Source organism: Thunnus thynnus, chromosome 1, assembly GCF_963924715.1.
Source record: "Thunnus thynnus chromosome 1, fThuThy2.1, whole genome shotgun sequence".
NCBI classification, from domain to species: domain Eukaryota; kingdom Metazoa; phylum Chordata; class Actinopteri; order Scombriformes; family Scombridae; genus Thunnus; species Thunnus thynnus.
In genome coordinates, this window is record NC_089517.1 from 27,208,522 (window position 1) to 27,233,184 (window position 24,663).

At 37.5% G+C, this 24,663-nt stretch overlaps 2 protein-coding genes across 4 annotated transcripts; both read left to right on the forward strand.

Moving 5' to 3' along the window:
- The first annotated feature begins 8,277 nt into the window (after positions 1-8,277).
- On the forward strand, positions 8,278-10,277 carry LOC137189478 (type-2 ice-structuring protein-like). Its single transcript, XM_067599374.1, has 6 exons — positions 8,278-8,367; positions 8,519-8,615; positions 8,730-8,863; positions 9,015-9,149; positions 9,232-9,337; positions 9,882-10,277. Exons 2-6 carry the CDS (start codon positions 8,561-8,563, stop codon positions 9,950-9,952), a joined length of 501 nt encoding a protein of 166 aa, XP_067455475.1. The 5' UTR covers positions 8,278-8,367; positions 8,519-8,560; the 3' UTR covers positions 9,953-10,277.
- Positions 10,278-11,680: 1,403 nt separating this feature from the next.
- zgc:123258 (uncharacterized protein LOC641502 homolog) lies at positions 11,681-24,663 on the forward strand. Of its 3 annotated transcripts, XM_067593846.1 has the most exons (17): positions 11,681-11,935; positions 14,622-14,732; positions 15,060-15,242; positions 15,643-15,732; positions 15,949-16,082; positions 16,400-16,554; positions 16,665-16,761; positions 16,884-16,985; positions 18,131-18,212; positions 18,472-18,546; positions 18,804-18,860; positions 19,336-19,389; positions 20,549-20,648; positions 21,099-21,179; positions 21,666-21,826; positions 23,465-23,498; positions 24,168-24,663. In XM_067593846.1, exons 1-17 carry the CDS (start codon positions 11,882-11,884, stop codon positions 24,206-24,208), a joined length of 1,611 nt encoding a protein of 536 aa, XP_067449947.1. In that variant the 5' UTR covers positions 11,681-11,881; the 3' UTR covers positions 24,209-24,663. The 3 variants fall into 3 exon arrangements, with proteins under 3 accessions (XP_067449947.1, XP_067449956.1, XP_067449966.1); XM_067593855.1 differs by lacking the exon at positions 23,465-23,498; XM_067593865.1 differs by lacking the exon at positions 19,336-19,389.

Below are 24,663 nucleotides of genomic sequence, written 5' to 3' on the forward strand. Positions count from 1 at the left end.
GCTGGTCTGTGAATCTGTGAGTCCACTGTTGGTCTGGATATAACTGTCTTCCATCATACACACATTCAGGTCAATATGTATGCAACAGTGACACACATACTGCAACATTACTTAAAATGTCATAGACATACAGTAGATGTTTACATGAAGACCACAAGTGTGTCAGAAATGTGCTTATGCGTATATATTTCATAAACATACCATCTGAACAAACTGGTCAGAAGAAGAGAAAGAGGAGGAAGGAGGAGAGAAAGGAAGTAGAGAAATAAGAAAAGTGAGGACATTGAAAGACAGAGCTGGGATGGGGTAGAAAGAGCAGAGAAGGAGGAGAGAGAAAGACGGGAGAAAAAGAGGCGACAAAGAGAGGGAAAGACAGAGAATGACAGGAGAAGGAAAATAGGATAAAGAGGAGAGACAGACACAGAGGAGAATGTCATGAGAGTGAAGGAGAGGAGGAAGAGAGAGAGAAGCAGAAACACATAAAAACAAACAAGTCTGGTCCAAAGAAGGGACTCTGATGACTTGTCACCTTGGACAGCAGAAGGACCAGATCAGGATGGCATCTCCAGGACATGTGAAAAGAAGATGGCCATGATCCTGGTCTAAATGGCTTATAAACCACTAAAATGTAATTGTAGCTATGAGGACATTTGTAAGTGTTTATTAATGTATTTGGCAGCAACTATAACTCCACTTGTGAAGCATTCATAACTTTGGTGTATAAAAAGAATGAATGACAATATATCAAAACAGTTGTAATCATATAAAATGTCTTCATAGGAGTGTTAACAAAACACTCCATGTACTTCTACTTAAAGGATAGGTTCATAATTTTTCTAGTCTGTCACAGTCAGGTGCCCATATGAACAGTGAAAGAGGCTGTAATCATTCCTCTTGTACATACTGGCTGTTAAAAGATCTCCTTCAATTGTACTTTCAATGTAAGTGATGGAGGACAAGATCCACAGTGTGTCCACAGTCATTTTGTGCATTTAAAAGTTGATCTGAAGCTTATATGAGGCTTCAGCAGTCTGAGTTAGTCACATCAAGTGGATATCTTATTATATTTATATAATATTTACTTATAGGGCCTGAATTAGGCAATTGAGACCATTTTAAAGCGACTCAATATTTCTAAAGAGAAGTTGACACTATTTCAATGGGAGTCAGTTGGAGCCAGCATCTTGTGGCCTTTGGTGGCATTGCACTTCAAGGTTCTTCCGCACTGGCTTCAGCCACAAGCCGAGGTAGTTGCTGTTTGGCCCATACCTGTGGGATCTAATGATTGGTCAAAACATAGTTTAACGTTACCGGGCTTCTATAGTAATGCTTACTTTTAGCCTTTGGCACATTTCACCATGACAGCAACCCTGATATGTCAACACCATCTGCTATAACACATTAGCAAAACAGAATGCTTTAGAAAACTTCAAACATTTTTTTTCTAGAAAGCAACTGCAGGAAATATTTGAACCTGAACTAATAGATTTTATTTATTGAATGTATTGATTTATTTAGTTTTTTGGTCACTTTGGGGGCAGCTCAACAGGCTGTCAAGACAACATCACTGTATAAAAGTTGATGGCAGACAGTTTGTTACAGATTCAGCACATATGGAGCAACATTCAAAATGACTTGTTTTTGCTCTTGAGGGAAATATCTGGATTTTTTGCAGCTCAATGCTCCACTGTGTCCTCATTAGCAAGTTGCTAACTTAGTATGACTTTTGTTTGGTGGGATTTTAGAGCTTTGTTTGTTGAAAACAGATGCCTACTGCTATTGAAAACTATGCTGATGAGAGCAGTGACAGTTAACAAAAACAGTATTGCAGCGATAAAACCGAAACAATGACAAACAAAATTTGCAAAATTTTAAAATTTATTCTACAACGTAATTATGAATGTAAAAACGAACTGGGTATTAACATGAATCTATTACCATTCACTCAATACATTAATTGAGACCAACAGAAATACTGCTGAAACTGAACGATATTGTTGTTCAAATCTTACCTATAAATAGTCAAACATGAGTCACTTAAAGTGATGACAGGTTACTCAGTTTTGTTTTTCATATGTTGGGCTCCAATGAAAGAATCTCTAGAGATATACATAAGAGTATATGCTATATGCTACCTGTTGTTGGGGCTTTAAACTTTATTGAAAAAAATGATTTAAAATATTATTTTATTAAAAAAATAACAAATTTATACAACAGGACATTTTTTTTGCTGACACAGCTGCTTTTATATTATTATATATTTACACACTTTGTCATGATTTGTTCAGCTGGTCAGAAGGTCTTTGATAGGTCAGAGAACATTTTCTGGTGCTATTTACTTTGGGTTTGTGTAATTCAGTGGAGCATAGTAACAGGAAAGGTGTATGGCTTTATACGGTGTGTGTGCACTGCTTTAGTACTCTACATCCACCTGATGGCATCTCGTGTCTGCAATGCTCCCCTGCTCATGAATGAGGGTGCAAACACAACTGCTTTGTTGATATTTTGTGCCCTGTAGTCTTCCTTGTCTTAGTTTGATGTTGTACACTGATGGAAAATAGTTTATTTACTTGATACAAAATCGTCATATTGGCCATATGTAAGCATGTATGGCTTTTAGTATATTAACTCTCACTAAAGCTGGCGCAGTTCGCCCTCCAGTGGTTAGAGCGAGTGTTCAGGCATTGATGCAGTCACATTAAAGGTCAATTCTTTTTTTAATGTTATAAACTGTTGGTTTTGACAAACCCAAATCATCTTTGTTTCAAAGCCCCAATTTTCCTTTGTCTGTGTGTTGTGAGGACCGCAGTTTTTGTGGAGAGAGCATGTGTTCTCTTTTGCCTTGAGCACAACATCTGTCAAAATATTACATTTTTGGTGAAAGGGTATATTTTTATAAGCTCATTGCTATTAATACACATCTCTCACCCCCATGCCTGAACACCATCTCATGGCAGATGTTAATAGGTCAGAACAGCTCTGGATTTCTGATTGATTTCTTTTATACCTAATCTTAAATATAGGGTCAAACATCGAGCCAGCATACACAATAAACAGGACCCTGAAAGTGGAGCAGCTGAATAGAATTTAGCCTTTATTCATTTTAGTTTTTACTCCTACTGTGACAAGTCAAAAAGTCTTGTGTTTAAAAGGCCTGCATCCAGCTGATTCTCTTCTGCAAAATAATTTATGTATCATATTTTCAAAGATTTCAAATACATGCAAAATGATACAGTAATATAAAACATGTAGACGTAGCAAAACGAAATGCCTTAAATTCAAAAGCAGTCACTGTTTCTTACAACAGGTCTGTTACAATATGTATATTTAATTTGAATAAAATTCATCTTTTAAGAGTATCACCAGATCTAAGCATTTATTATCTAACTAATATTGTGTCAGTCACATTTTAATGGCGTAAAGTATAAATTATCTGCTTGCATCACAGCATAAGTGTAAATAGCCCTTACTGGTAATGATCATGTGGGAGGCTGCTGGGATTCACTTTCAAACAATATTTGCTGTTAAAACAGCTGTTTGTTGGGGTGCCCTTTGATTTGTTGATTTGGTTTAGTCAGTAAAATCAATGAGTGTGTTAAATAATGTTATGTAAGATAGGTTCAGTATCTCCATAGAAAGACAAGTCCACAAGTTGACACAGGTTTAATTTCCAATTTATATGTTTTTCCCTTTTGAAGGTAATCATCATCTTTGACATCTGCGTCATCTTCACCCCAAGGATGCTGACCATATCGCTCCTTATTTTCACCATGATGGCTCTGACTAGAGCAAATAGTGAGTGTTTAGGCTTTGCGTGTGTCATTCCAAAGGAAATACTGTACAATGTGCTTCTCAGAACTTTGAAATCATACTGATACATTACCTTTTCCTCTTCTTTGTCCTCAACAGACAGCTCTGAAGTGCTGTCTATCACTGAAGGAGGGTCGGGTCCTAACCACTGGGATTATTATGAAGGTCGCTGTTTCCACTTTGTTTCAAGACCCTTGACTTGGGCGAAGGCCCAGGTAATCAGGATGGATTAAAATAATTCTAAAATTCTGGCAGTGTTGACTTGCACAAGTAAATTGTCATCTCCCTCTAAATTGGTGTATTCCTTGTAATATTTGTCTTCTTGCAATGTCACTTAGTCTGTATGTCTGCTTATCTTCACTTTGTATCGATACACAGCATTGAGGAGTACCATAAGATTCAGAGCATTATACAGGCAAACGCTGCAGAAAATAAAAACACATGGATTGGAGGCTCAGATTGCCAAGAGGTAATTTATCATTACACTGATGAATAAAGTATTCTACTCTACATTATCTAACTGGAGACATCTATTGTATCCTGTTGTCTAGCTAAACGCTTGGTTCTGGATAGACGGCACACCTTTCAACTTCCAAGAATGGTGTGGTGTCTCTACATCTCATATCTCAACTGTAATCATTTATATTTCTGTTTAACTATACAGGATGAAGCGACAAGAGCAGATGTGGCCCATGTCCATGCAAAATCAGCTAAATAATGTCTTTAATAAGCTTGAATAGTTATAAAACAAATGCTTTATAATCCTCACAAGCAAACAAAAATGCTTCTTGTATTACTGGTTTCCAAAATTAAAAGTTTCAAGGACTGAAACAAGCTGGTCTGTGAATCTGTGAGTCCACTGTTGGTCTGGATATAACTGTCTTCCATCATACACACATTCAGGTCAATATGTATGCAACAGTGACACACATACTGCAACATTACTTAAAATGTCATAGACATACAGTACATGTTTACATGAAGACCACAAGTGTGTCAGAAATGTGCTTATGCGTATATATTTCATAAACATACCATCTGAACAAACTGGTCAGAAGAAGAGAAAGAGGAGGAAGGAGGAGAGAAAGGAAGTAGAGAAATAAGAAAAGTGAGGACATTGAAAGACAGAGCTGGGATGGGGTAGAAAGAGCAGAGAAGGAGGAGAGAGAAAGACGGGAGAAAAAGAGGCGACAAAGAGAGGGAAAGACAGAGAATGACAGGAGAAGGAAAATAGGATAAAGAGGAGAGACAGACACAGAGGAGAATGTCATGAGAGTGAAGGAGAGGAGGAAGAGAGAGAGAAGCAGAAACACATAAAAACAAACAAGTCTGGTCCAAAGAAGGGACTCTGATGACTTGTCACCTTGGACAGCAGAAGGACCAGATCAGGATGGCATCTCCAGGACATGTGAAAAGAAGATGGCCATGATCCTGGTCTAAATGGCTTATAAACCACTAAAATGTAATTGTAGCTATGAGGACATTTGTAAGTGTTTATTAATGTATTTGGCAGCAACTATAACTCCACTTGTGAAGCATTCATAACTTTGGTGTATAAAAAGAATGAATGACAATATATCAAAACAGTTGTAATCATATAAAATGTCTTCATAGGAGTGTTAACAAAACACTCCATGTACTTCTACTTAAAGGATAGGTTCATAATTTTTCTAGTCTGTCACAGTCAGGTGCCCATATGAACAGTGAAAGAGGCTGTAATCATTCCTCTTGTACATACTGGCTGTTAAAAGATCTCCTTCAATTGTACTTTCAATGTAAGTGATGGAGGACAAGATCCACAGTATGTCCACAGTCATTTTGTGCATTTAAAAGTTGATCTGAAGCTTATATGAGGCTTCAGCAGTCTGAGTTAGTCACATCAAGTGGATATCTTATTATATTTATATAATATTTACTTATAGGGCCTGAATTAGGCAATTGAGACCATTTTAAAGCGACTCAATATTTCTAAAGAGAAGTTGACACTATTTCAATGGGAGTCAGTTGGAGCCAGCATCTTGTGGCCTTTGGTGGCATTGCACTTCAAGGTTCTTCCGCACTGGCTTCAGCCACAAGCCGAGGTAGTTGCTGTTTGGCCCATACCTGTGGGATCTAATGATTGGTCAAAACATAGTTTAACGTTACCGGGCTTCTATAGTAATGCTTACTTTTAGCCTTTGGCACATTTCACCATGACAGCAACCCTGATATGTCAACACCATCTGCTATAACACATTAGCAAAACAGAATGCTTTAGAAAACTTCAAACATTTTTTTTCTAGAAAGCAACTGCAGGAAATATTTGAACCTGAACTAATAGATTTTATTTATTGAATGTATTGATTTATTTAGTTTTTTGGTCACTTTGGGGGCAGCTCAACAGGCTGTCAAGACAACATCACTGTATAAAAGTTGATGGCAGACAGTTTGTTACAGATTCAGCACATATGGAGCAACATTCAAAATGACTTGTTTTTGCTCTTGAGGGAAATATCTGGATTTTTTGCAGCTCAATGCTCCACTGTGTCCTCATTAGCAAGTTGCTAACTTAGTATGACTTTTGTTTGGTGGGATTTTAGAGCTTTGTTTGTTGAAAACAGATGCCTACTGCTATTGAAAACTATGCTGATGAGAGCAGTGACAGTTAACAAAAACAGTATTGCAGCGATAAAACCGAAACAATGACAAACAAAATTTGCAAAATTTTAAAATTTATTCTACAACGTAATTATGAATGTAAAAACGAACTGGGTATTAACATGAATCTATTACCATTCACTCAATACATTAATTGAGACCAACAGAAATACTGCTGAAACTGAACGATATTGTTGTTCAAATCTTACCTATAAATAGTCAAACATGAGTCACTTAAAGTGATGACAGGTTACTCAGTTGTTTTTCATATGTTGGGCTCCAATGAAAGAATCTCTAGAGATATACATAAGAGTATATGCTATATGCTACCTGTTGTTGGGGCTTTAAACTTTATTGAAAAAAATGATTTAAAATATTATTTTATTAAAAAAATAACAAATTTATACAACAGGACATTTTTTTTGCTGACACAGCTGCTTTTATATTATTATATATTTACACACTTTGTCATGATTTGTTCAGCTGGTCAGAAGGTCTTTGATAGGTCAGAGAACATTTTCTGGTGCTATTTACTTTGGGTTTGTGTAATTCAGTGGAGCATAGTAACAGGAAAGGTGTATGGCTTTATACGGTGTGTGTGCACTGCTTTAGTACTCTACATCCACCTGATGGCATCTCGTGTCTGCAATGCTCCCCTGCTCATGAATGAGGGTGCAAACACAACTGCTTTGTTGATATTTTGTGCCCTGTAGTCTTCCTTGTCTTAGTTTGATGTTGTACACTGATGGAAAATAGTTTATTTACTTGATACAAAATCGTCATATTGGCCATATGTAAGCATGTATGGCTTTTAGTATATTAACTCTCACTAAAGCTGGCGCAGTTCGCCCTCCAGTGGTTAGAGCGAGTGTTCAGGCATTGATGCAGTCACATTAAAGGTCAATTCTTTTTTTAATGTTATAAACTGTTGGTTTTGACAAACCCAAATCATCTTTGTTTCAAAGCCCCAATTTTCCTTTGTCTGTGTGTTGTGAGGACCGCAGTTTTTGTGGAGAGAGCATGTGTTCTCTTTTGCCTTGAGCACAACATCTGTCAAAATATTACATTTTTGGTGAAAGGGTATATTTTTATAAGCTCATTGCCATTAATACACATCTCTCACCCCCATGCCTGAACACCATCTCATGGCAGATGTTCATAGGTCAGAACAGCTCTGGATTTCTGATTGATTTCTTTTATACCTAATCTTAAATATAGGGTCAAACATCGAGCCAGCATACACAATAAACAGGACCCTGAAAGTGGAGCAGCTGAATAGAATTTAGCCTTTATTCATTTTAGTTTTTACTCCTACTGTGACAAGTCAAAAAGTCTTGTGTTTAAAAGGCCTGCATCCAGCTGATTCTCTTCTGCAAAATAATTTATGTATCATATTTTCAAAGATTTCAAATACATGCAAAATGATACAGTAATATAAAACATGTAGATGTAGCAAAACGAAATGCTTTAAATTCAAAAGCAGTCACTGTTTCTTACAACAGGTCTGTTACAATATGTATATTTAATTTGAATAAAATTCATCTTTTAAGAGTATCACCAGATCTAAGCATTTATTATCTAACTAATATTGTGTCAGTCACATTTTAATGGAGTAAATTATAAATTATCTGCTTGCATCACAGCATAAGTGTAAATAGCCCTTACTGGTAATGATCATGTGGGAGGCTGCCGGGATTCACTTTCAAACAATATTTGCTGTTAAAACAGCTGTTTTTTGGGGTGCCCTTTGATTTGTTGATTTGGTTTAGTCAGTAAAATCAATGAATATATTAAATAATGTTACATAAGATAGGTAACTGTATATAAGAGTTGGTCTTTCTCTCGTTCAGTATCTCCATAGGAAGACGAGTCCACAGGTTGACACTGCCAAGAAAGAAGAGAAGATATCTTTTCCTGCAGGTTTGCAACTTTCTCCCTTCTCCTCCTCTTTTTTCTGCTTCTCCTCATCATCATCTTGTCTCCTTCATCCTTGTCACAGCCACCACATCTCTCCTGTACACATCAGCTCTCTTGTGATTATTTTCAATTTATATGTTTTTCCCTTTTGAAGGTAATCATCATCTTTGACATCTGCGTCATCTTCACCCCAAGGATGCTGACCACATCGCTCCTTATTTTCACCATGATGGTTCTGACTAGAGCAAATAGTGAGTGTTTAGGCTTTGTGTGTGTCATTCCAAAGGAAATACTGTACAATGTGCTTCTCAGAACTTTGAAATCATACTGATACATTACCTTTTCCTCTTCTTTGTCCTCAACAGACAGCTCTGAAGTGCTGTCTATCAACAGGACTGTAACCATCAATGAAGGAGGGCCTTGTCCTAACCAGTGGGATTATTATGAAGGTCGCTGTTTCCACTTTGTTCCAAGATCCTTGACTTGGGCGAAGGCCCAGGTAATCAGGATGGATTAAAATAATTCTAAAATTCTGGCAGTGTTGACTTGCACAAGTAAATTGTCATCTCCCTCTAAATTGGTGTATTCCTTGTAGTATTTGTCTTCTTGCAATGTCACTTAGTCTGTATGTCTGCTTATCTTCACCTTAGTCAAGCTGTCGGTCCATGGACGCAAACCTTGCATCGATACACAGCATTGAGGAGTACCATAAGATTCAGAGCATTATAGAGGACCATGCTGCAGACAATAAAAACACATGGATTGGAGGCTCAGATTGCCAAGAGGTAATTTATCATTACACTGATGAATAAAGTATTCTACTCTACATTATCTAACTGGAGACATATATTGTATCCTGTTGTCTAGGTAAACGCTTGGTACTGGATTGATGGTACACGTTTCAACTTCCAAGAATGGTGTGGTGGTCAACCTGATAGTCCCACTCAGAACTGTATCCAGATTAATTATGGAGGTAAATCACAACATGTTATGAAGCTTAAGAGTGAAAGGTTAACTGACGAAGGGCAGGTGTGCTGAAAAATGTGTCCTTCAATTTTTGTAAATTTTTCACTGTAAAATCATGAGTGTTGAATAATAGAGACAGTAATAAATAAAGCACATGCTGTTTAGACTAACTCTTTCGAATCAGATTTATCAAGTCACTTGACGGCAATACATTTTTCTTTTATTTTTTTTATCAGATTTGTCTTCAGTTCACATTAAGCTTACTTCTCTGTAATGTGAAACCTGCTAAAATACTGATGCATTCAGTTTAATTAGTCTACAATACATGTTGTAAAACAGTTAATATTTCTCAATGGCTGAGTGTGGAGAACATCATACTGGTGGTGTGATGACGGTCAACAAGTTTGACCTATAACTGTTGCTTAGAACAAGTCTGTATCTCATCTGTGTCTCTGTCTGTCTGTGTAGTGATGTGAGCTTGGCCTCATTAGACAGTTTAAGTGTTGGTTTCTGTACCACTAAATTAATTTTGTGATTTTTGGTGTTTACAGGTGGCAAATGCTGGGATAACTTGGAGTGCGACGTTGCACTTGCATCGATGTGTGTGAAACAGGCCAATTAATCCTGAGCTGATGCAGAGACATGCATCCAACTCACACATTTAGTGGAGGAGCGATTGTGTGAATGTTTGCATCAGCAGTCCTAAAGTCTAAATCTTAAGTCTCTACATCTCATATCTCAACTGTAATCATTTATATTTCTGTTTAACTATACAGGATGAAGCGACAAGAGCAGATGTGGCCCATGTCCATGCAAAATCAGCTAAATAATGTCTTTAATAAGCTTGAATAGTTATAAAACAAATGCTTTATAATCCTCACAAGCAAACAAAAATGCTTTCTTGTATTACCGGTTTCCAAAATTAAAAGTTTCAAGGACTGAAACAAGCTGGTCTGTGAATCTGTGAGTCCACTGTTGGTCTGGATATAACTGTCTTCCATCATACACACATTCAGGTCAATATTTATGCAACAGTGACACACATACTGCAACATTACTTAAAATGTCATAGACATACAGTACATGTTTACATGAAGACCACAAGTGTGTCAGAAATGTGCTTATGCGTATATATTTCATAAACATACCATCTGAACAAACTGGTCAGAAGAAGAGAAAGAGGAGGAAGGAGGAGAGAAAGGAAGTAGAGAAATAAGAAAAGTGAGGACATTGAAAGACAGAGCTGGGATGGGGTAAAAAGAGCAGAGAAGGAGGAGAGAGAAAGACAGGAGAAAAAGAGGCGACAAAGAGAGGGAAAGACAGAGAATGACAGGAGAGAAGGAAAATAGGATAAAGAGGGGAGACAGACACAGACGAGAATGTCATGAGAGTGAAGGAGAGGAGGAAGAGAGAGAGAAGCAGAAACACATAAAAACAAACAAGTCTGGTCCAAAGAAGGGACTCTGATGACTTGTCACCTTGGACAGCAGAAGGACCAGATCAGGATGGCATCTCCAGGACATGTGAAAAGAAGATGGCCATGATCCTGGTCTAAATGGCTTATAAACCACTAAAATGTAATTGTAGCTATGAGGACATTTGTAAGTATTTATTAATGTATTTGGCAGCAACTATAACTCCACTTGTGAAGCATTCATAACTTTGGTGTATAAAAAGAATGAATGACAATATATCAAAACAGTTGTAATCATATAAAATGTCTTCATAGGAGTGTTAACAAAACACTCCATGTACTTCTACTTAAAGGATAGGTTCATAATTTTTCTAGTCTGTCACAGTCAGGTGCCCATATGAACAGTGAAAGAGGTTTTCCTCGCTGTAATCATTCCTCTTGTAAAAGATCTCCTTCAAATGTGCTTTCAATGTAAGTGATGGAGGACAAGATCCACAGTGTGTCCACACAGTCATTTTGTGCAAAAACGCATTTAAAAGTTGAAGCTTATATGAGGCTTCAGCAGTCTGATTTAGTCATATCAAGTGGATATCTGCCACATTTACAGTCTTTCTAGCATCAAATTCCCTATTTGTGTTTCCTCTGACAGTGTTTCCCATGCAATGGAAGTATAGTAACAAAAAGAGGGATTTTGGCACTAAATATATTTTCAGCTTCAGGTAAACTTCAACATCTTTGCACAGAAGAGGCTTGTGGATTTTGGCCCCCATTGCTTACATTGTAAGTGCATTATGAAGAGTGGGAAATGGGTAGGAAAGGATTATTTTATTTAGTCAGATTTTTTAGTTTAAATTCAGTAGATGGCGGTAATGCGACACCAGCGGCCACTGAAAACCAATAAGAAGAAGCTGTTTAGACTCTGCGAGGTGAAACAGAAAGCAGTGGGTCAGCGTGTCATGTGTCGTCTTCATACAGCAGCGGTCATGTGTCAAGAGAACAACACAGGAAGTGCCTGGTAGCTTAACAACGGCCATGAAGATACGAGGAACATAGTGAATAAAAAAGTGTCTCCGTGCCGGATACAAGTGAATTAATGTTGATTCTGCCAGACTCTGTAAAAAAGCGGATGTTGCCAGAATGGAAAGATCTGTCATAATCGTCATTTTGTCGGTTATTTTCTCGACATCGCAGGTAAGTGGACGGACGTTGATGACTGAAACTGAAGGTTAGCTTGTGACGGGCCTGATAAGTCGATAATATGTTAGCTGTGAGCACTGTAACTGTGTAAATGATACCCGGAGCATTTAGTCAAAGGACTGTGATCATCTGAATATCTGAATATATGTGTTGTCCGGTAAACACCGCGAGAAATGACTGCTGTCGGAGAGCTAACGTTAGCTAATGTTCGTCCACTTAGCACCGTTAGCTAGTGTGGTTCAGGCTAATGAACGCACTGAGAAGACGTTACTGTTGATAAAAAAGTTACCGAAACTGCTCAATTCAATTTAGTGTATTTATGCAGGTATAACGCTGTAGCTTGAGGGTTTTTTTAAACAGGTTTATTGAAACAACTTAAAACAAGTTTATAGCATCTCGTGTGACTTCTATATCTTGTGTGAGGAGGACTTAAGGTTGTAATAAACAATAGATAGTTAAATATCTTGTAAAGCTTACAGTGGTTATACGTTTATACGTTTTACCAGTCTGTACATTCACATAGTGAAGAAATGTATTATATAATATAGACAGTCATCTCTGAAAAGTGTGGGTTTCTGCTTAAGAATTTGGATTTGTGGATGTAAAATTTGGTCAAAATAGTAAAAGCAAATGAATCAGAGCTGCGGGCAGAGAGGTGAACAATAAATCTTGACAGGTTGTTTTGTATGTGGGTCAAAGACAGAGTTTCTCTGAGCTCCCCACAAAAGGTACAACTTACATCAATGTCTTTTTATCGAGTTTCTGCAGATAATGATTAGTGTGATAAAAGCCTGTGAAGCATTTTAAAGGATCTCTTTGGCTTTGTTAGTCCAAAAAAAAAAAAATCTTAGTTTGCCATGAAAAACAAGTTTTCCCAACAGTTGTCTCAGTTGCACCTAACAGTATAGGGTGATTGTCATTTACCATAAAACCTTTTAAAAAGTGAAATCATACCCCGGGGGAAAGGCAGAGGAAAGACGGGGGGGAGTACAGGCTTGAGGTTTGATGGACGGTGTTTTTCCACTGACGTCACCGACATAAGGAAGTATTTTTTATTACTTGTACTACTAGTTAGAATGAGGTCAGACATGTATCTTCATTTTAACAAACTATTTATAATCACTTTTAACATTCAGTGGGAAACCACACAGCTTCTCCCATATAAATGGGACAAATCTGTCTCAAGATTTGTAGATATCAATAACAAATGTGATTTTTTTTTTTTTTTAATTTATTATAAAAAAATAAAGAAGACACAACTAAACATCTATTTTATGAATGTCAGTATATTATATCAGGATTTTATTATTTTGACACTCAAACCAACCATTCAGTGAAGCTGGGAGCCATGGATTTAATACTATACTATGAAAACAAAAGCAGAAAGTTCAACAGTCAGTTTATTCATTTTACTGGGTAAATTTCACATCCATAAATCCATAGGTCTCGCCCATCATTTGAACTTTTCCTGATTGAATTTAGAAATTATTTTGAGTCTATCCAACTTATAAACAATAAAAAATTTGCACATACAGTCTGTATGCCCCAAGAATTTTTTTAGAGATATCTGATTTTATTGCCTGCCTTTTCTGCTAAGTTATTTTTCTCTCTATTTATTTAGTTATTATTATTACTTTGAGCATTTGTCCTGTTACCATGTTGACTGTATCAACAAAATTATCTTTACTTCATTATGATACCTAATTGTTTTCTGCTATAGTCTTAATGCCACACATGTTGGAAGTGACGCTTTGTATAAATAAAGTGATGGGAAACAAAAAAAAGAGACTATTATGATCACAGTACAGTTGTGTGTTTGTCACTGCTTGTAGGTTGACAGTATTTGGTTTTAGGGCTGCAAGAAACTATTTTCATTATCGATTAATCTGTCCATTATTTTCTTGATTAACCAATTCGTTTTTTGGTCTATAAAATGTCAGAAAATGGTGAAAAATGTTGATCACTGTTTCCCAAAGCCCAAAGTGACTTACTCAAATGTCTTGATTTGTCTGACCAACAGTCCACAACCCAAAGATATTCAGTTTACTATATAGAAGACTTAAGAAACCAGAAAATATTCACATTTTAGAAGCTGGAATCGGAGAATTTGTACTTTTTTTCTTAAAAAATGACTTAAAACAATTAATAGATTATCAAAATAGTGGGCGATTAATTCAGTAGTCAGCAACTAATCCATTAATTGTTGCAGCTCTATTTGGTTTGCTGTAACCACCAAAGAAGAAGACAGCCTAAAAGCTTAAAGATGGCTTTAGGTCATTCTGATCCTTAACACATCTCAAAAAGCAGGCATTTGTTGATTTGCAGGTGAAATAACAGCGCTTGGTGTGTGACAGGTTCTAATTACATATTCAAATGTAGTCATTGAGATGATGTTGGAACAGTATATATATGTAACCAAGAAGATGGAAAAAAAACTGTAATTTGAATTAATTGAAATTAGCCTGGTTTTAAAGTTGATCTTTTTCACAAATAAAGCAACAAATCTAGTCTTACTGGGAGGCAGCATATGTTTGTCAGGCCAGCTACTATTCATCAACTGCTTTCTGTTCCCTCCTTAAGTCAGCATAGTATGTTAGTCTGATTCATCCATTTGATCTGATAAGACTAATATATTTATTTAATACATTTTCTCCAACACTTTACATTGTCCTCCCAACAGATAAACTGCCAAGAAGCGATCTTGCACATTTCAGATGGAGTTACAGATCAGGAGTACTGCATCGTCCACAATCACTCCTGGACCCCCCTATCACAAACTCTCGATACTGCTGTAAGTTTCTCAGACTGTTACTGAATTTCTAAGCTATTTCTTCTGTTTTGTATCTGTTTTGTAACAATATATGGTCACCTGCCAGCTAGTTGTCAGTGGAGACGACTTATTAGCACCTTACAGCCTTTATTAACAACCTGGAGGTTGGTGTATTTACCACTTTGATTAAAATGGTGACCATATAATTTACAATGAAGAAGTAATGATGATGACCGTAGATGAAATTATTTTGTTGTACTGTAACACGTAGTATCTGTGTGACTTCTCATATGTTTCCCAAGGTTATAATGGAGAAAGTTACATGAAATTTTCCTCTTTACTTTCCAGTTGCAGTATTCACTGGTGAACATGACCTCCACTCTTCTGTGCGACGACTCAGGGGTCACTCCAGAGGTGGTTATGGGCAAAGCGTTGGTGGTGATGAGGGGGGAGTGTGATTTCAGCCAGAAAGCTCTGGTTGCTCAGAGTCTCGGAGCTACAACTTTGCTCATTGCCAGCAACAAAACTTTGGTAGGACATTTACATCAATCTATATTTCTTTTAATTGATTAATCCTAAAGGGATGTGTTTTAAATAGTCACATAGCTCCCATGGAGGATCCTTTTTGTTATTTGGTCTGTACTGATAAATCAGTGTGACATGCAAGATACTAATGCAGAAGTGATTCAGAAATAAGGAAGTGGCAGAACAGTGGTGTGGATGTCAAGATTTTCCATTTCTGTTTCTCTGTAAAACAAATCTTTTTGTTCCTTTTCGTCATGATTTGTGTCACCTTTTACATATTTCTTTGACAATATACCATGCATAAAATGAATGAAAATCTCACCAAAAGCTAGTTAGGATTTATTTTTTTCCCATGTCTAACCAACTGTATTTATAAAAATCTCTTCTGCGCTACTCGGCTCTTCAGATCACTCCATCAGCCAATAACTCAGAGTATGCAAAGGTCCATATTCCCCTGGCACTCATGAGGTACAGGGACTTCCTGGAAGCACAGCAGGTCAGACACTTCTGTCTTTACTGGGTGCTATTGAATTAAGTGTTGTTCCATACCTGACTGTAACCTTGCCTATCCCCATACCCTCCTCCTCCCCTCATTCTTCATTCATTCTGCCCACTGTTTTGCTTTTCTCAGAATGACTCACAAAACAACAAGAATGTCAATGTGGGTGCAGATTTGCTAATTAAATATCCTCATGTTCGTGAATGTCCTCAGGTGTTTGGTGAAAATATGCAGGTGAAGCTTTATGCTCCACTACACTCAAGAATTGATCCGAGCATTGCCGTCATGCTACTGATTTCCATTGTCACAGTTGCATTGGGGGGTTTCTGGAGCGGGGCATGTGAGAGGTGAGATATTACACATATACAAGCTCACATCTGTAAAGTTTGACACATTCAAACTAGAGCAGAGATGACAGATGGACGGATGGTTTTTAATGTTGTTGATATGCAGTGTAAATGTCAACTAGATAACATCACTGTGAAGATAGCTAGTGATGGATGTAGATGGAATATCATAATCAATAGCAATATATATACCCTCTTAAAGTTTATATTTATTGCAGTGCTGTTATAACACATTTTATCAAATTAGTGTCAGCATAGGGAATGAAGGACATGGAAAAACATACAAAACTATTCTAATGTTTTGCTGTTTGTTGCAGAGACCGGTTGAGCACTAGTGTCGGAGGGGGAGGAAGTGGTGAAAACAAAGCAGACAGTGGAGAGCTTTCCCTGTACTCTCCTCTCAAAGTGGTTATCTTCGTTGCCCTGATGTGCGGGATGCTCGTCCTCATGTACTACTTCTACAACATCCTCGGTGAGCGGGACAAAAAATAACAAACAAACAAAAGCACTCATGTATTCCAAAGGAGTACAAATATCTGGTGTTTTGCTGATGTGAATTCTTCTCCTTTTTTTCCCCCCCAGTTTACATCATTATCGCTATATTCTGCCTGGCATCTGCCACCGCGCTGTTCAGCTGTCTAGATGCAGTGATGGAAAAAATGCATTGTCCCACTGGGAGGTAAGACATCAAACTGAGTCATGTTTGCCGCTGTCCCTCTTCATACTCTGGCAAGAAAACCTCATCTCCTGAAAGCGTTTTGTTTATTTAAGTGTGTTTGTTTGTGTCTTTTTTTTTTCCAGCTTCACTATCCGAAATTCAAACTTCTCAGTGAGGTCTCTCATACTGGCTGCTGTGTGCATTACCATTGCTGTGATCTGGGGAGTCTACAGGAATGAAGAGAGGTACTGTGAGGGCGCACATGCTCAACCACACCCAGAAAAAAAAAAACTGCAATTTCAGTTTCACACAGACATACCCATGCCACCACTGCAGGGGACTTTTTTTGGTGGTAAAGCAGGAAGTTGTCATGGGTAAAAACAATCTGGTAAATGGGTCACAGTATCACAGCAGCAGTGCTCTAGATTACAACATTATCAATTTAGCGTTAGTAGCCTGCTTTAGTGTTTATTTGCTAAAGTAATACATTTATATAGCCAGCAGAGAACGCAACTTGTCCAGAAAGGTAATTGTAGCTATTTTATATTCCCCCATCAGCGCACCTCATCACCGTCACTCTAGGATGCAGGACATCGTTTCTTTATGATGACATGGTGACACATGCTTGTGAAGGCAATTACTGAATAAATATAGGAGCATGCTGCTGTGTGAATTGAGATATATTCATGAAAACATATTTTCTTGCAAACTTCAGAATCCCTTTAAGACGCAGAGTTGATGTGTTCTGTGAGACATGAAGGATTACTGTATCAGTAGTATTGTATTTTGTACATCTTAAATAACAATGCAGCTTAAATAATAACCTCATTATCACAACTGATTATGTCCAGTGTGATACTGATGTTGGCAGTTAACGCAGCACACAGGAGGTGATATTCTCAGCCTCCATGTCACAATTTCCTTAACATAACTTGTTTTCATTGTTATTCTGTTATTCCGACAGCTTAGTGTGAGTTTATGTATGTGAAAGTCAAAAACATCCGAAGCGTCTTGCTGACGTTATTGACAAGCACATCTTTAAGTTTCTCTGTGAAAACTGATGCAGTACATGAACATGTAAAATTTCTAACAAAATCCACCGGGGCTCTAAAATCCATTTGATATATATTTGTGCAGCTGTAGGCTTTGTGTCATGATCAGAATTATTACTCATATGTGTAACTTGATGCACCTCCTATTTGTACCACAAACTCACCAAGTCCTCAGGTCTACTAAAAGTCTGCGTCTGGTTTTAAGAAATAACTAACATTGATAAATTTAAGTGGTAACAAGTTGACAGTATTGGTTGATACTCCTGTCTGAGAACATTGTCAGTATTCATTTTGTAAATTAGCAAGTTTAAAACACGAGCTTTGTTTGTGTCCTGTAGATGGATCTGGATCTTGCAGGATCTGCTCGGCATTGCTTTCTGCCTCAACTTCATGAAGACCATTTCACTGTCCAATTTCAAGGTACCTCATCACAGCACCTCTTTGCTTGTCTGAAGGCACATATCCCTTGTGCTTTGTTAGGCATGAAGTGTTCTTTTAGTGTCACTTATATTCATTAAAGTGTATTTTTTTTTACATTTACTGCCATTAGACAGACTCCTGTACATGCATCCATTAATGTGATAATTATAAAGCAGTGCCTACATTTGCAGTAACGATGAAATATATTTTTGTAGTTCTTGAATTGAGTACAATCTGTTTTTCCCCCATTACTTCATAGATCTGTGTGATTCTTCTGAGCCTCCTGCTTGTATATGACGTCTTCTTCGTTTTCATCACTCCTTTCTTCACCAAGGTATGAGATGCATTACCCTGTTTAAACATCAGTGACATTTTTTATGATCATAATACGCCACTCCTTAATATTAGAGTCTTTCGTCATCTGCAAGTTTAAAGTATTTTGGCAGCCAGCAGAGATATTACACTGATGCATGAAAGCTTTGAGTAAGAAAAATGATGAGCTGCAAACATACACACAACTATGCATCATGGTTTTATAAATTGTCAGGATGAGGACACACTGTAATATAAATGTTTGGCATCTCTCAACAGAACGGAGTCAGCATCATGGTGCAGGTTGCTCTGGGCCCAGATGCATCTGGAGAAAAGGTAAGTCTCCCTGCATTGCTTCCTACCTTCAGGGGGAACTCCACCAAATTGTCTTTGTAGGTGTTTTTGAAATGGTTGGAAAAACCCTATGGACAGTAACTTACTTATATTAGTTTAAATATCTAGATTTAAGACAAATTTTATTATCATCATTGCCCCTAAAGTTTTCTGTAAACATTTATTTTCATACTACCCTGGGATTGTTTTCTTTGCTCGTAGCTCAAAACATTGAAAAATGAAAATGGTTTACTCGATAAGGAGGATGAAGACTGAAACATCACTCTGTGAATAAATAAATTTTCTCACTCAAGCTCCAAACAGCAAGCTAAAACCTAAGCTTGGTGGAATTCCCCATCAAGTTTGTACTGGCTTTATTAACATCCTGGCTGATCTGCACTGCTTGTTGTTTGATCCCGAGTGGAATGATGGACTGGTTGACTAACTGTGCGCTGGGGTGGGGTGGGCTCTGTCGTAGACGCAAGGTAACATGGTGGAAGTCCCAGCTGAACCCCAGGCTCCCTCTGAGAAAGTAAGGTTTGCCTTGTTATCCATCTACTCCTTGTACTGATGCTTCATCTCAGGCTGGGGAAAGTATCTCATGAGTAGAATCTACTTTTCTAAAGTTTCTTTAACTGCTCCCAGATAAAATGTTGGGCTTTACTATTGTTTCATATAATATTCTTTATAATGTGACACACATGGACCATCCAAACATTAATGATTTATTCTCAAAATTTGGCAGAAGAACACACATTTGACAGACTAACAAAAATGCTGTATAGTTTGTGACAAGTAAAAATGCATTCTGTGAACTGAAAAGGAATATAAGAATCTACAGGGTTCAGGTGTGTTCCCACATTTCTTTTCTGGCTGCACATCCTGTTCCTGTTCATTTATATTACATTTTTCCTCCACGGATATCAATCTCCCTCTAAAAACAAGGCTTGAGGAAGCATTTTTTTTACATAACCCTTTCATAAAAGGGAAATGTGAAGCAAGCCACAGAAACACACATGTAGGCTCACATGATTTTTCAGGTGGTGGGTGCTGATAAGTCACTCGTTTGGATTTTGAACACAGTAGTTATGAGTAGTGTATTTATTATTGTTGCATTGTTGTAAAAACGGCTTTTGGCTTCAGTGTTTTTTAAGTTTTGTTTGTTTAGGGAATGTTTCTGTATTATCATTTCAGTTGAGTAAGACATTGTTTTAGAATTAGTATGTGTGTTGTTTACCTCAAGACTGAACAGAGTGAAAAACATACTTGAAGTTATTGTTGCCGCCATTGTTTACTGACACCCTAAATGGTGATGAACTTGCTATTAGACCAATGATTATAACAACCAGGCGATCTGAGAGTTGTCTCTCTTGTCTGATGATAGTTGTTTCCTCTCTGGTGATTTGTAGCTTCGCTCCAGTTGAGTTCGCTCATCACCTGCCTCCTTACTATCCACACAGATTCTGTCATACTGGAAAAGCCAAAGATGGCAATCAGATGGGAGTTAAAAAAAAAAAAAAAAATAGAGCAAAGGCTTCAAAAGCAAATGACATCAATATACAGTATTTGTTAAAGCTTTGAGAAAGGCATATGAAATGAAGAGATTGCAGTCAGATTGAGTCAATGTAAGCCACTGCATTAATACATGTAATGCTGCTGTCACACTTTGTCATTATGTTTTCTTTCCACAGCTGCCTGTGGTGATGCGTGTCCCACGGTTCTCAGCTTGGGCTCAGAACCTGTGCGGGATGCAGTTCTCCATTCTGGGTTATGGAGATATCATTGTTCCAGGTGAGGTTTAAGTGTTGTCAGTCTTCACCTAAAACATCCCTGGTAAATATGTTCTATACAGACAACAGTGGTTTGATAGTTGCCAGTCAGTTTGACGAATACGAGTTGATGGAGGTAAAAGAAAGAAAATACTAAACACATGGTTTGAACAAATGAAGTCAAAACACAAGAATAAAAAAAAAAGAATAGAAGTAATGTGTCATTTATGATTACGGAGAAGAATTCAGGCTGGATGAAATGTTACTAGTTTAAGTTACTTGCTACTTTTGATAACTTCTTTCCTAATTTTAGTTTGTGTTGCTTTCATTTTGAATTACAAATAAAACCAACTATTTTTAAAAAAGCAGAAGACAAAATGGAAGCACCATCTGAACTGAGACAGACAAATAATGGATCTCGTAGTGTGATGTATGACTCACCCTCATTGCCGCTTCCTCATTGGTCCAACAGGTCTCCTGGTGGCCTACTGCAGCAGGTTTGACGTTTGGATCCACAGCAGCAAGAAGATCTACTTCCTCAGCTGCTGCATTGGTACCTCACAGCTCAACTAGAAGCATTTTGCTATTCATATGCTGTAACCTTCTAGTACCACATGTAAACATGGCATCTTGACCAGAGTCATTTGACTTGCGTCTTTGGAAAAAGGAATAATAATAATTGAAACATAAAAATGTACAGTATACAGTCATTTTTTCATATTTTAGAAATATTTCTACATTCCCACGTCCATATTAGTTTTATCTCATCTGAACAAGCTTTGCCAGAAGTTTTTGCTCTTCTTCACACACTCTTCAGGCTGAACTCCATACTTCATACTTTAGACTTCATTTTGTAACATTACCTTATACATGCTAGTGTTTTTGGTTTCACATGTGTATCAAAAGCTCTTTAATGAGTCTCTTTACTACTTCTGCTCAGTGAAAAGTGCATATCTGTTTTGCCAACCACTAGTTGTCTCTGGATTCAAGATCTGATTGTATCTGTAAATTATGTCTGTCTGTGTCCTATTTCCTGTAGCCTATCTGCTGGGAATGATAACAACATTTGCTGTGATGCTGCTGTCAGGGATGGGCCAGCCTGCTCTGCTCTACCTGGTGCCCTTCACCCTGATAACCTCGGCCGTGGTGGCGGGGTGCAGGGGAGAAATGAAGCAGTTCTGGGCAGGAACCACCTATGAGGTGAGAGGAACAGGAAGAGTATTCAAAACAATTCTGTACAGGTTGGATTGATAGCTGTGACAGTATTTCTGAAGTGCTTTCCTTTTGTATCAGTGATTAAAAACTTGTCACCACCAGTTCATTTAACACAGTGCTCTGTCAAAAACTACAAGACTTAATGCCAAGACAAATGCTCACTGCCAGACACTAATACTGAATATTTACATTACTAATATATATATATAAAAGGCTAACATGCTTTAGTGCCAATCTGCCTGTGTGTAACATAATAAAATAAGCATCTTATCTGTTCAGCAAAAAAAAGCGTTAATCACCTCTGCTTCATTATTTGCCTCCATAAAATAGCTTACTATTCACATACAGCAAGTTTCTCTTGGTCTGCAGAAACAACACACTAAACACTAAAAACCTCTGCCTTGTAGCTACAGTTAAATAATTTGTGTTGTTCCTGGTTTGTCATCCAATGCACTGAGAGAAAGCTAGTCATACAAGACCACCTGAGGCTCTTATAAGAAAACTAGTCCCTGTGTTGAAAGGTAGCATCAATGGATGTTATTCCAGGCACTTTTCTCTGCCCCTTTACTGGTCCTGTTGAGGAAAATTAGTGTCTGTAAAAACATAAAACTTGCTGCTGTGTTTTACTTGCTGCATGGTCCACATATATGAGATATTCTAAATATTTTGAGTCATTTTAAGAAAATATGGAATAGAACCTGCAGTCACAATTTTTAATGTGAAGTTTATTTCCTGACTTTTATTGCTGGGCCTTAAGTTGTATTTCAAATCCTCTTTAATCTAACCCACATTTTACATAAACCTTTCATCACTCAGCTCTCCACAACTAGAGATGCTGAGAAAACAGTACAGCATTACTACCCTGTCATTGCAAGTCTACTGAGGCTAACAATTCAGAGATGGCTATGAGTCACCCACTAATAGTATATTGACCAAATCTATCAATCAATCTGTCAATACTGCGCTATCTATAAGGAGCTGAATGTACAGCAATGGAAAGACATTTGTCATTTACATGTTCCTTTGTCTGGTGTGTGTGTATGTTCCCTTTATGTTCCACAAAGGAAACAAAGCAAATCCGATATGATAGAGAACAGGAATTGAGTTTGCTTTCAAATTAACTTAATATTGGAGCATTGGAGAATAACAACACCTATCGTCTGATTTTTAACAGAAGCCTAGATCTTCTTTTCTACGTAAGAATAGGACCGCCAAATAGTTGTTTACTTTAAATTGTGTACAGTTTATCTTAATCCAAACCATCTATGTACCCTCCAGGCAACCATTTGTGATAATTGTTGCTTGTACAGAATGAAAATTCCTTTTAGACTGGTAATCCATCACAGTGAACATGTCAAAGTTACATAATTGTAGATGAGACTGTTAAGAACAACATACTGAATGTTAACTTTGATGTTTTATCTCAGTTGAGCTGCAAATCACTGCAGGTTTACATACAGCACCAATTCACAGGCATGAACCTAATCAAAACCTATGAATTGTGTGCGTGTGTGTGCGTACGTGCGTGCGTGCGTGCTTGCTTGCTTGCGTGTATGAGAGAGACTAAGAAAAAGAGGCGGATAAAGATAAAATATAATTCTGACCTGGCTTCATCTTCACCAGGTCTTGGACTCATCCAGGGAACCTTTGCTGCCAGGTTTGCTTCCCTCAAAACCAGAACCTATCCCTGCATCTCTCCTGCCATGTTACAGTGTCGCTTACTGCAGTGCCTTATCTTCTCACCAGCTTCTTTTTATCCCCTTTTTCCTTTGACATTTTAACGTCTGTTTTCCAGGGTCAATGTGATATTCAATGACACAAATGATTTAAATACAAAGACCTAATAAAGGACCTTAAAGTTTGGACAGTGCAGTGTTTTACATCAGCTGGCCACTAGGTGTCCCTAGTTGATTGAAAATAATCCTCTGATGTGTTTGTGGAACTTCTCAGCCATGCTACAATGTGGACTTGTGTTAAACCTCTGGCCCTGGAATACCTTTAACATCATCTCTTTATTTCTGCAGTTTGTTTTATCCCTTTCTGCTTTCTAAAACCCTCCGTCTGTTCCAACCAACGGGAATCAAAACTCCTAATACTCCATCCGTCATGCAGTCACCAACGTGTTTATGTTGCCATCTGCATGCTGTTGCTTGCAGTTAATTCTGGAGAACTGTGGCATGGATTTGGGATGTGTTACTGCTCATTCACTGTAGTAAAATGCAGTATGCATTATAAATCCCATCTAAATGACAGTTATCTGTTATTGGTATTCAATGAAACAAACAAACTACAGAATGATTAACTTTTTCCTTCCTTTTCTCTTCAGAGGGAAGAACTGACTGCCCCATAGAAAGAGAAACATGCTGACGTACCAGCGTTGAGCAGGGACCCAACTGCTGGATGCTTTTTTTTTACATTTTAATATCAAATTTACCAAGCAAGGGAACTCTATTGATCAACAGATTCTTAACAGTATGGGTTAATTGTGACTGCTGTGAATGGCTTGTGTGAGGAAACAGATGTTTTAAGTGATTGAAAGGCTTGTTAGTGCCTGAAAGGTCTGTTAGATTCATGTTCAGAAAACTGTAATGACTTTGCCTATACATCCTGCCTTGGTGATTATTGCATACAAAAAAAGAGAAAGCACTTTATAATATTTAGCTTGACAGTTGTTTCATCAGGGGTAGGCGGGGATCGGGGTTTAAATTACTTGTAGCCTAAATGATACATTTTTGATAATGGTTTTTGGGGTTTCTGTGTAACCTGTTTGTATGATGTGATTTCTTTCGTTGCCTTATATTAAATGAACAACTTATATTTAA

Coding starts and splice junctions, on each gene's coding strand:
- LOC137189478 (XM_067599374.1), top strand. CDS start 8,561: ATGCTGACCACATCGCTCCTTATTTTCACCATGATGGTTCTGACTAGA. Junction 8,864..9,014: donor TGACTTGGGCGAAGGCCCAG/GTAATCAGGATG, acceptor TCTTCACCTTAG/TCAAGCTGTCGGTCCATGGA. Junction 9,150..9,231: donor GAGGCTCAGATTGCCAAGAG/GTAATTTATCAT, acceptor CCTGTTGTCTAG/GTAAACGCTTGGTACTGGAT.
- zgc:123258 (XM_067593846.1), top strand. CDS start 11,882: ATGGAAAGATCTGTCATAATCGTCATTTTGTCGGTTATTTTCTCGACA. Junction 16,083..16,399: donor TGGAGCGGGGCATGTGAGAG/GTGAGATATTAC, acceptor TGTTTGTTGCAG/AGACCGGTTGAGCACTAGTG. Junction 16,762..16,883: donor ATGCATTGTCCCACTGGGAG/GTAAGACATCAA, acceptor TTTTTTTTCCAG/CTTCACTATCCGAAATTCAA.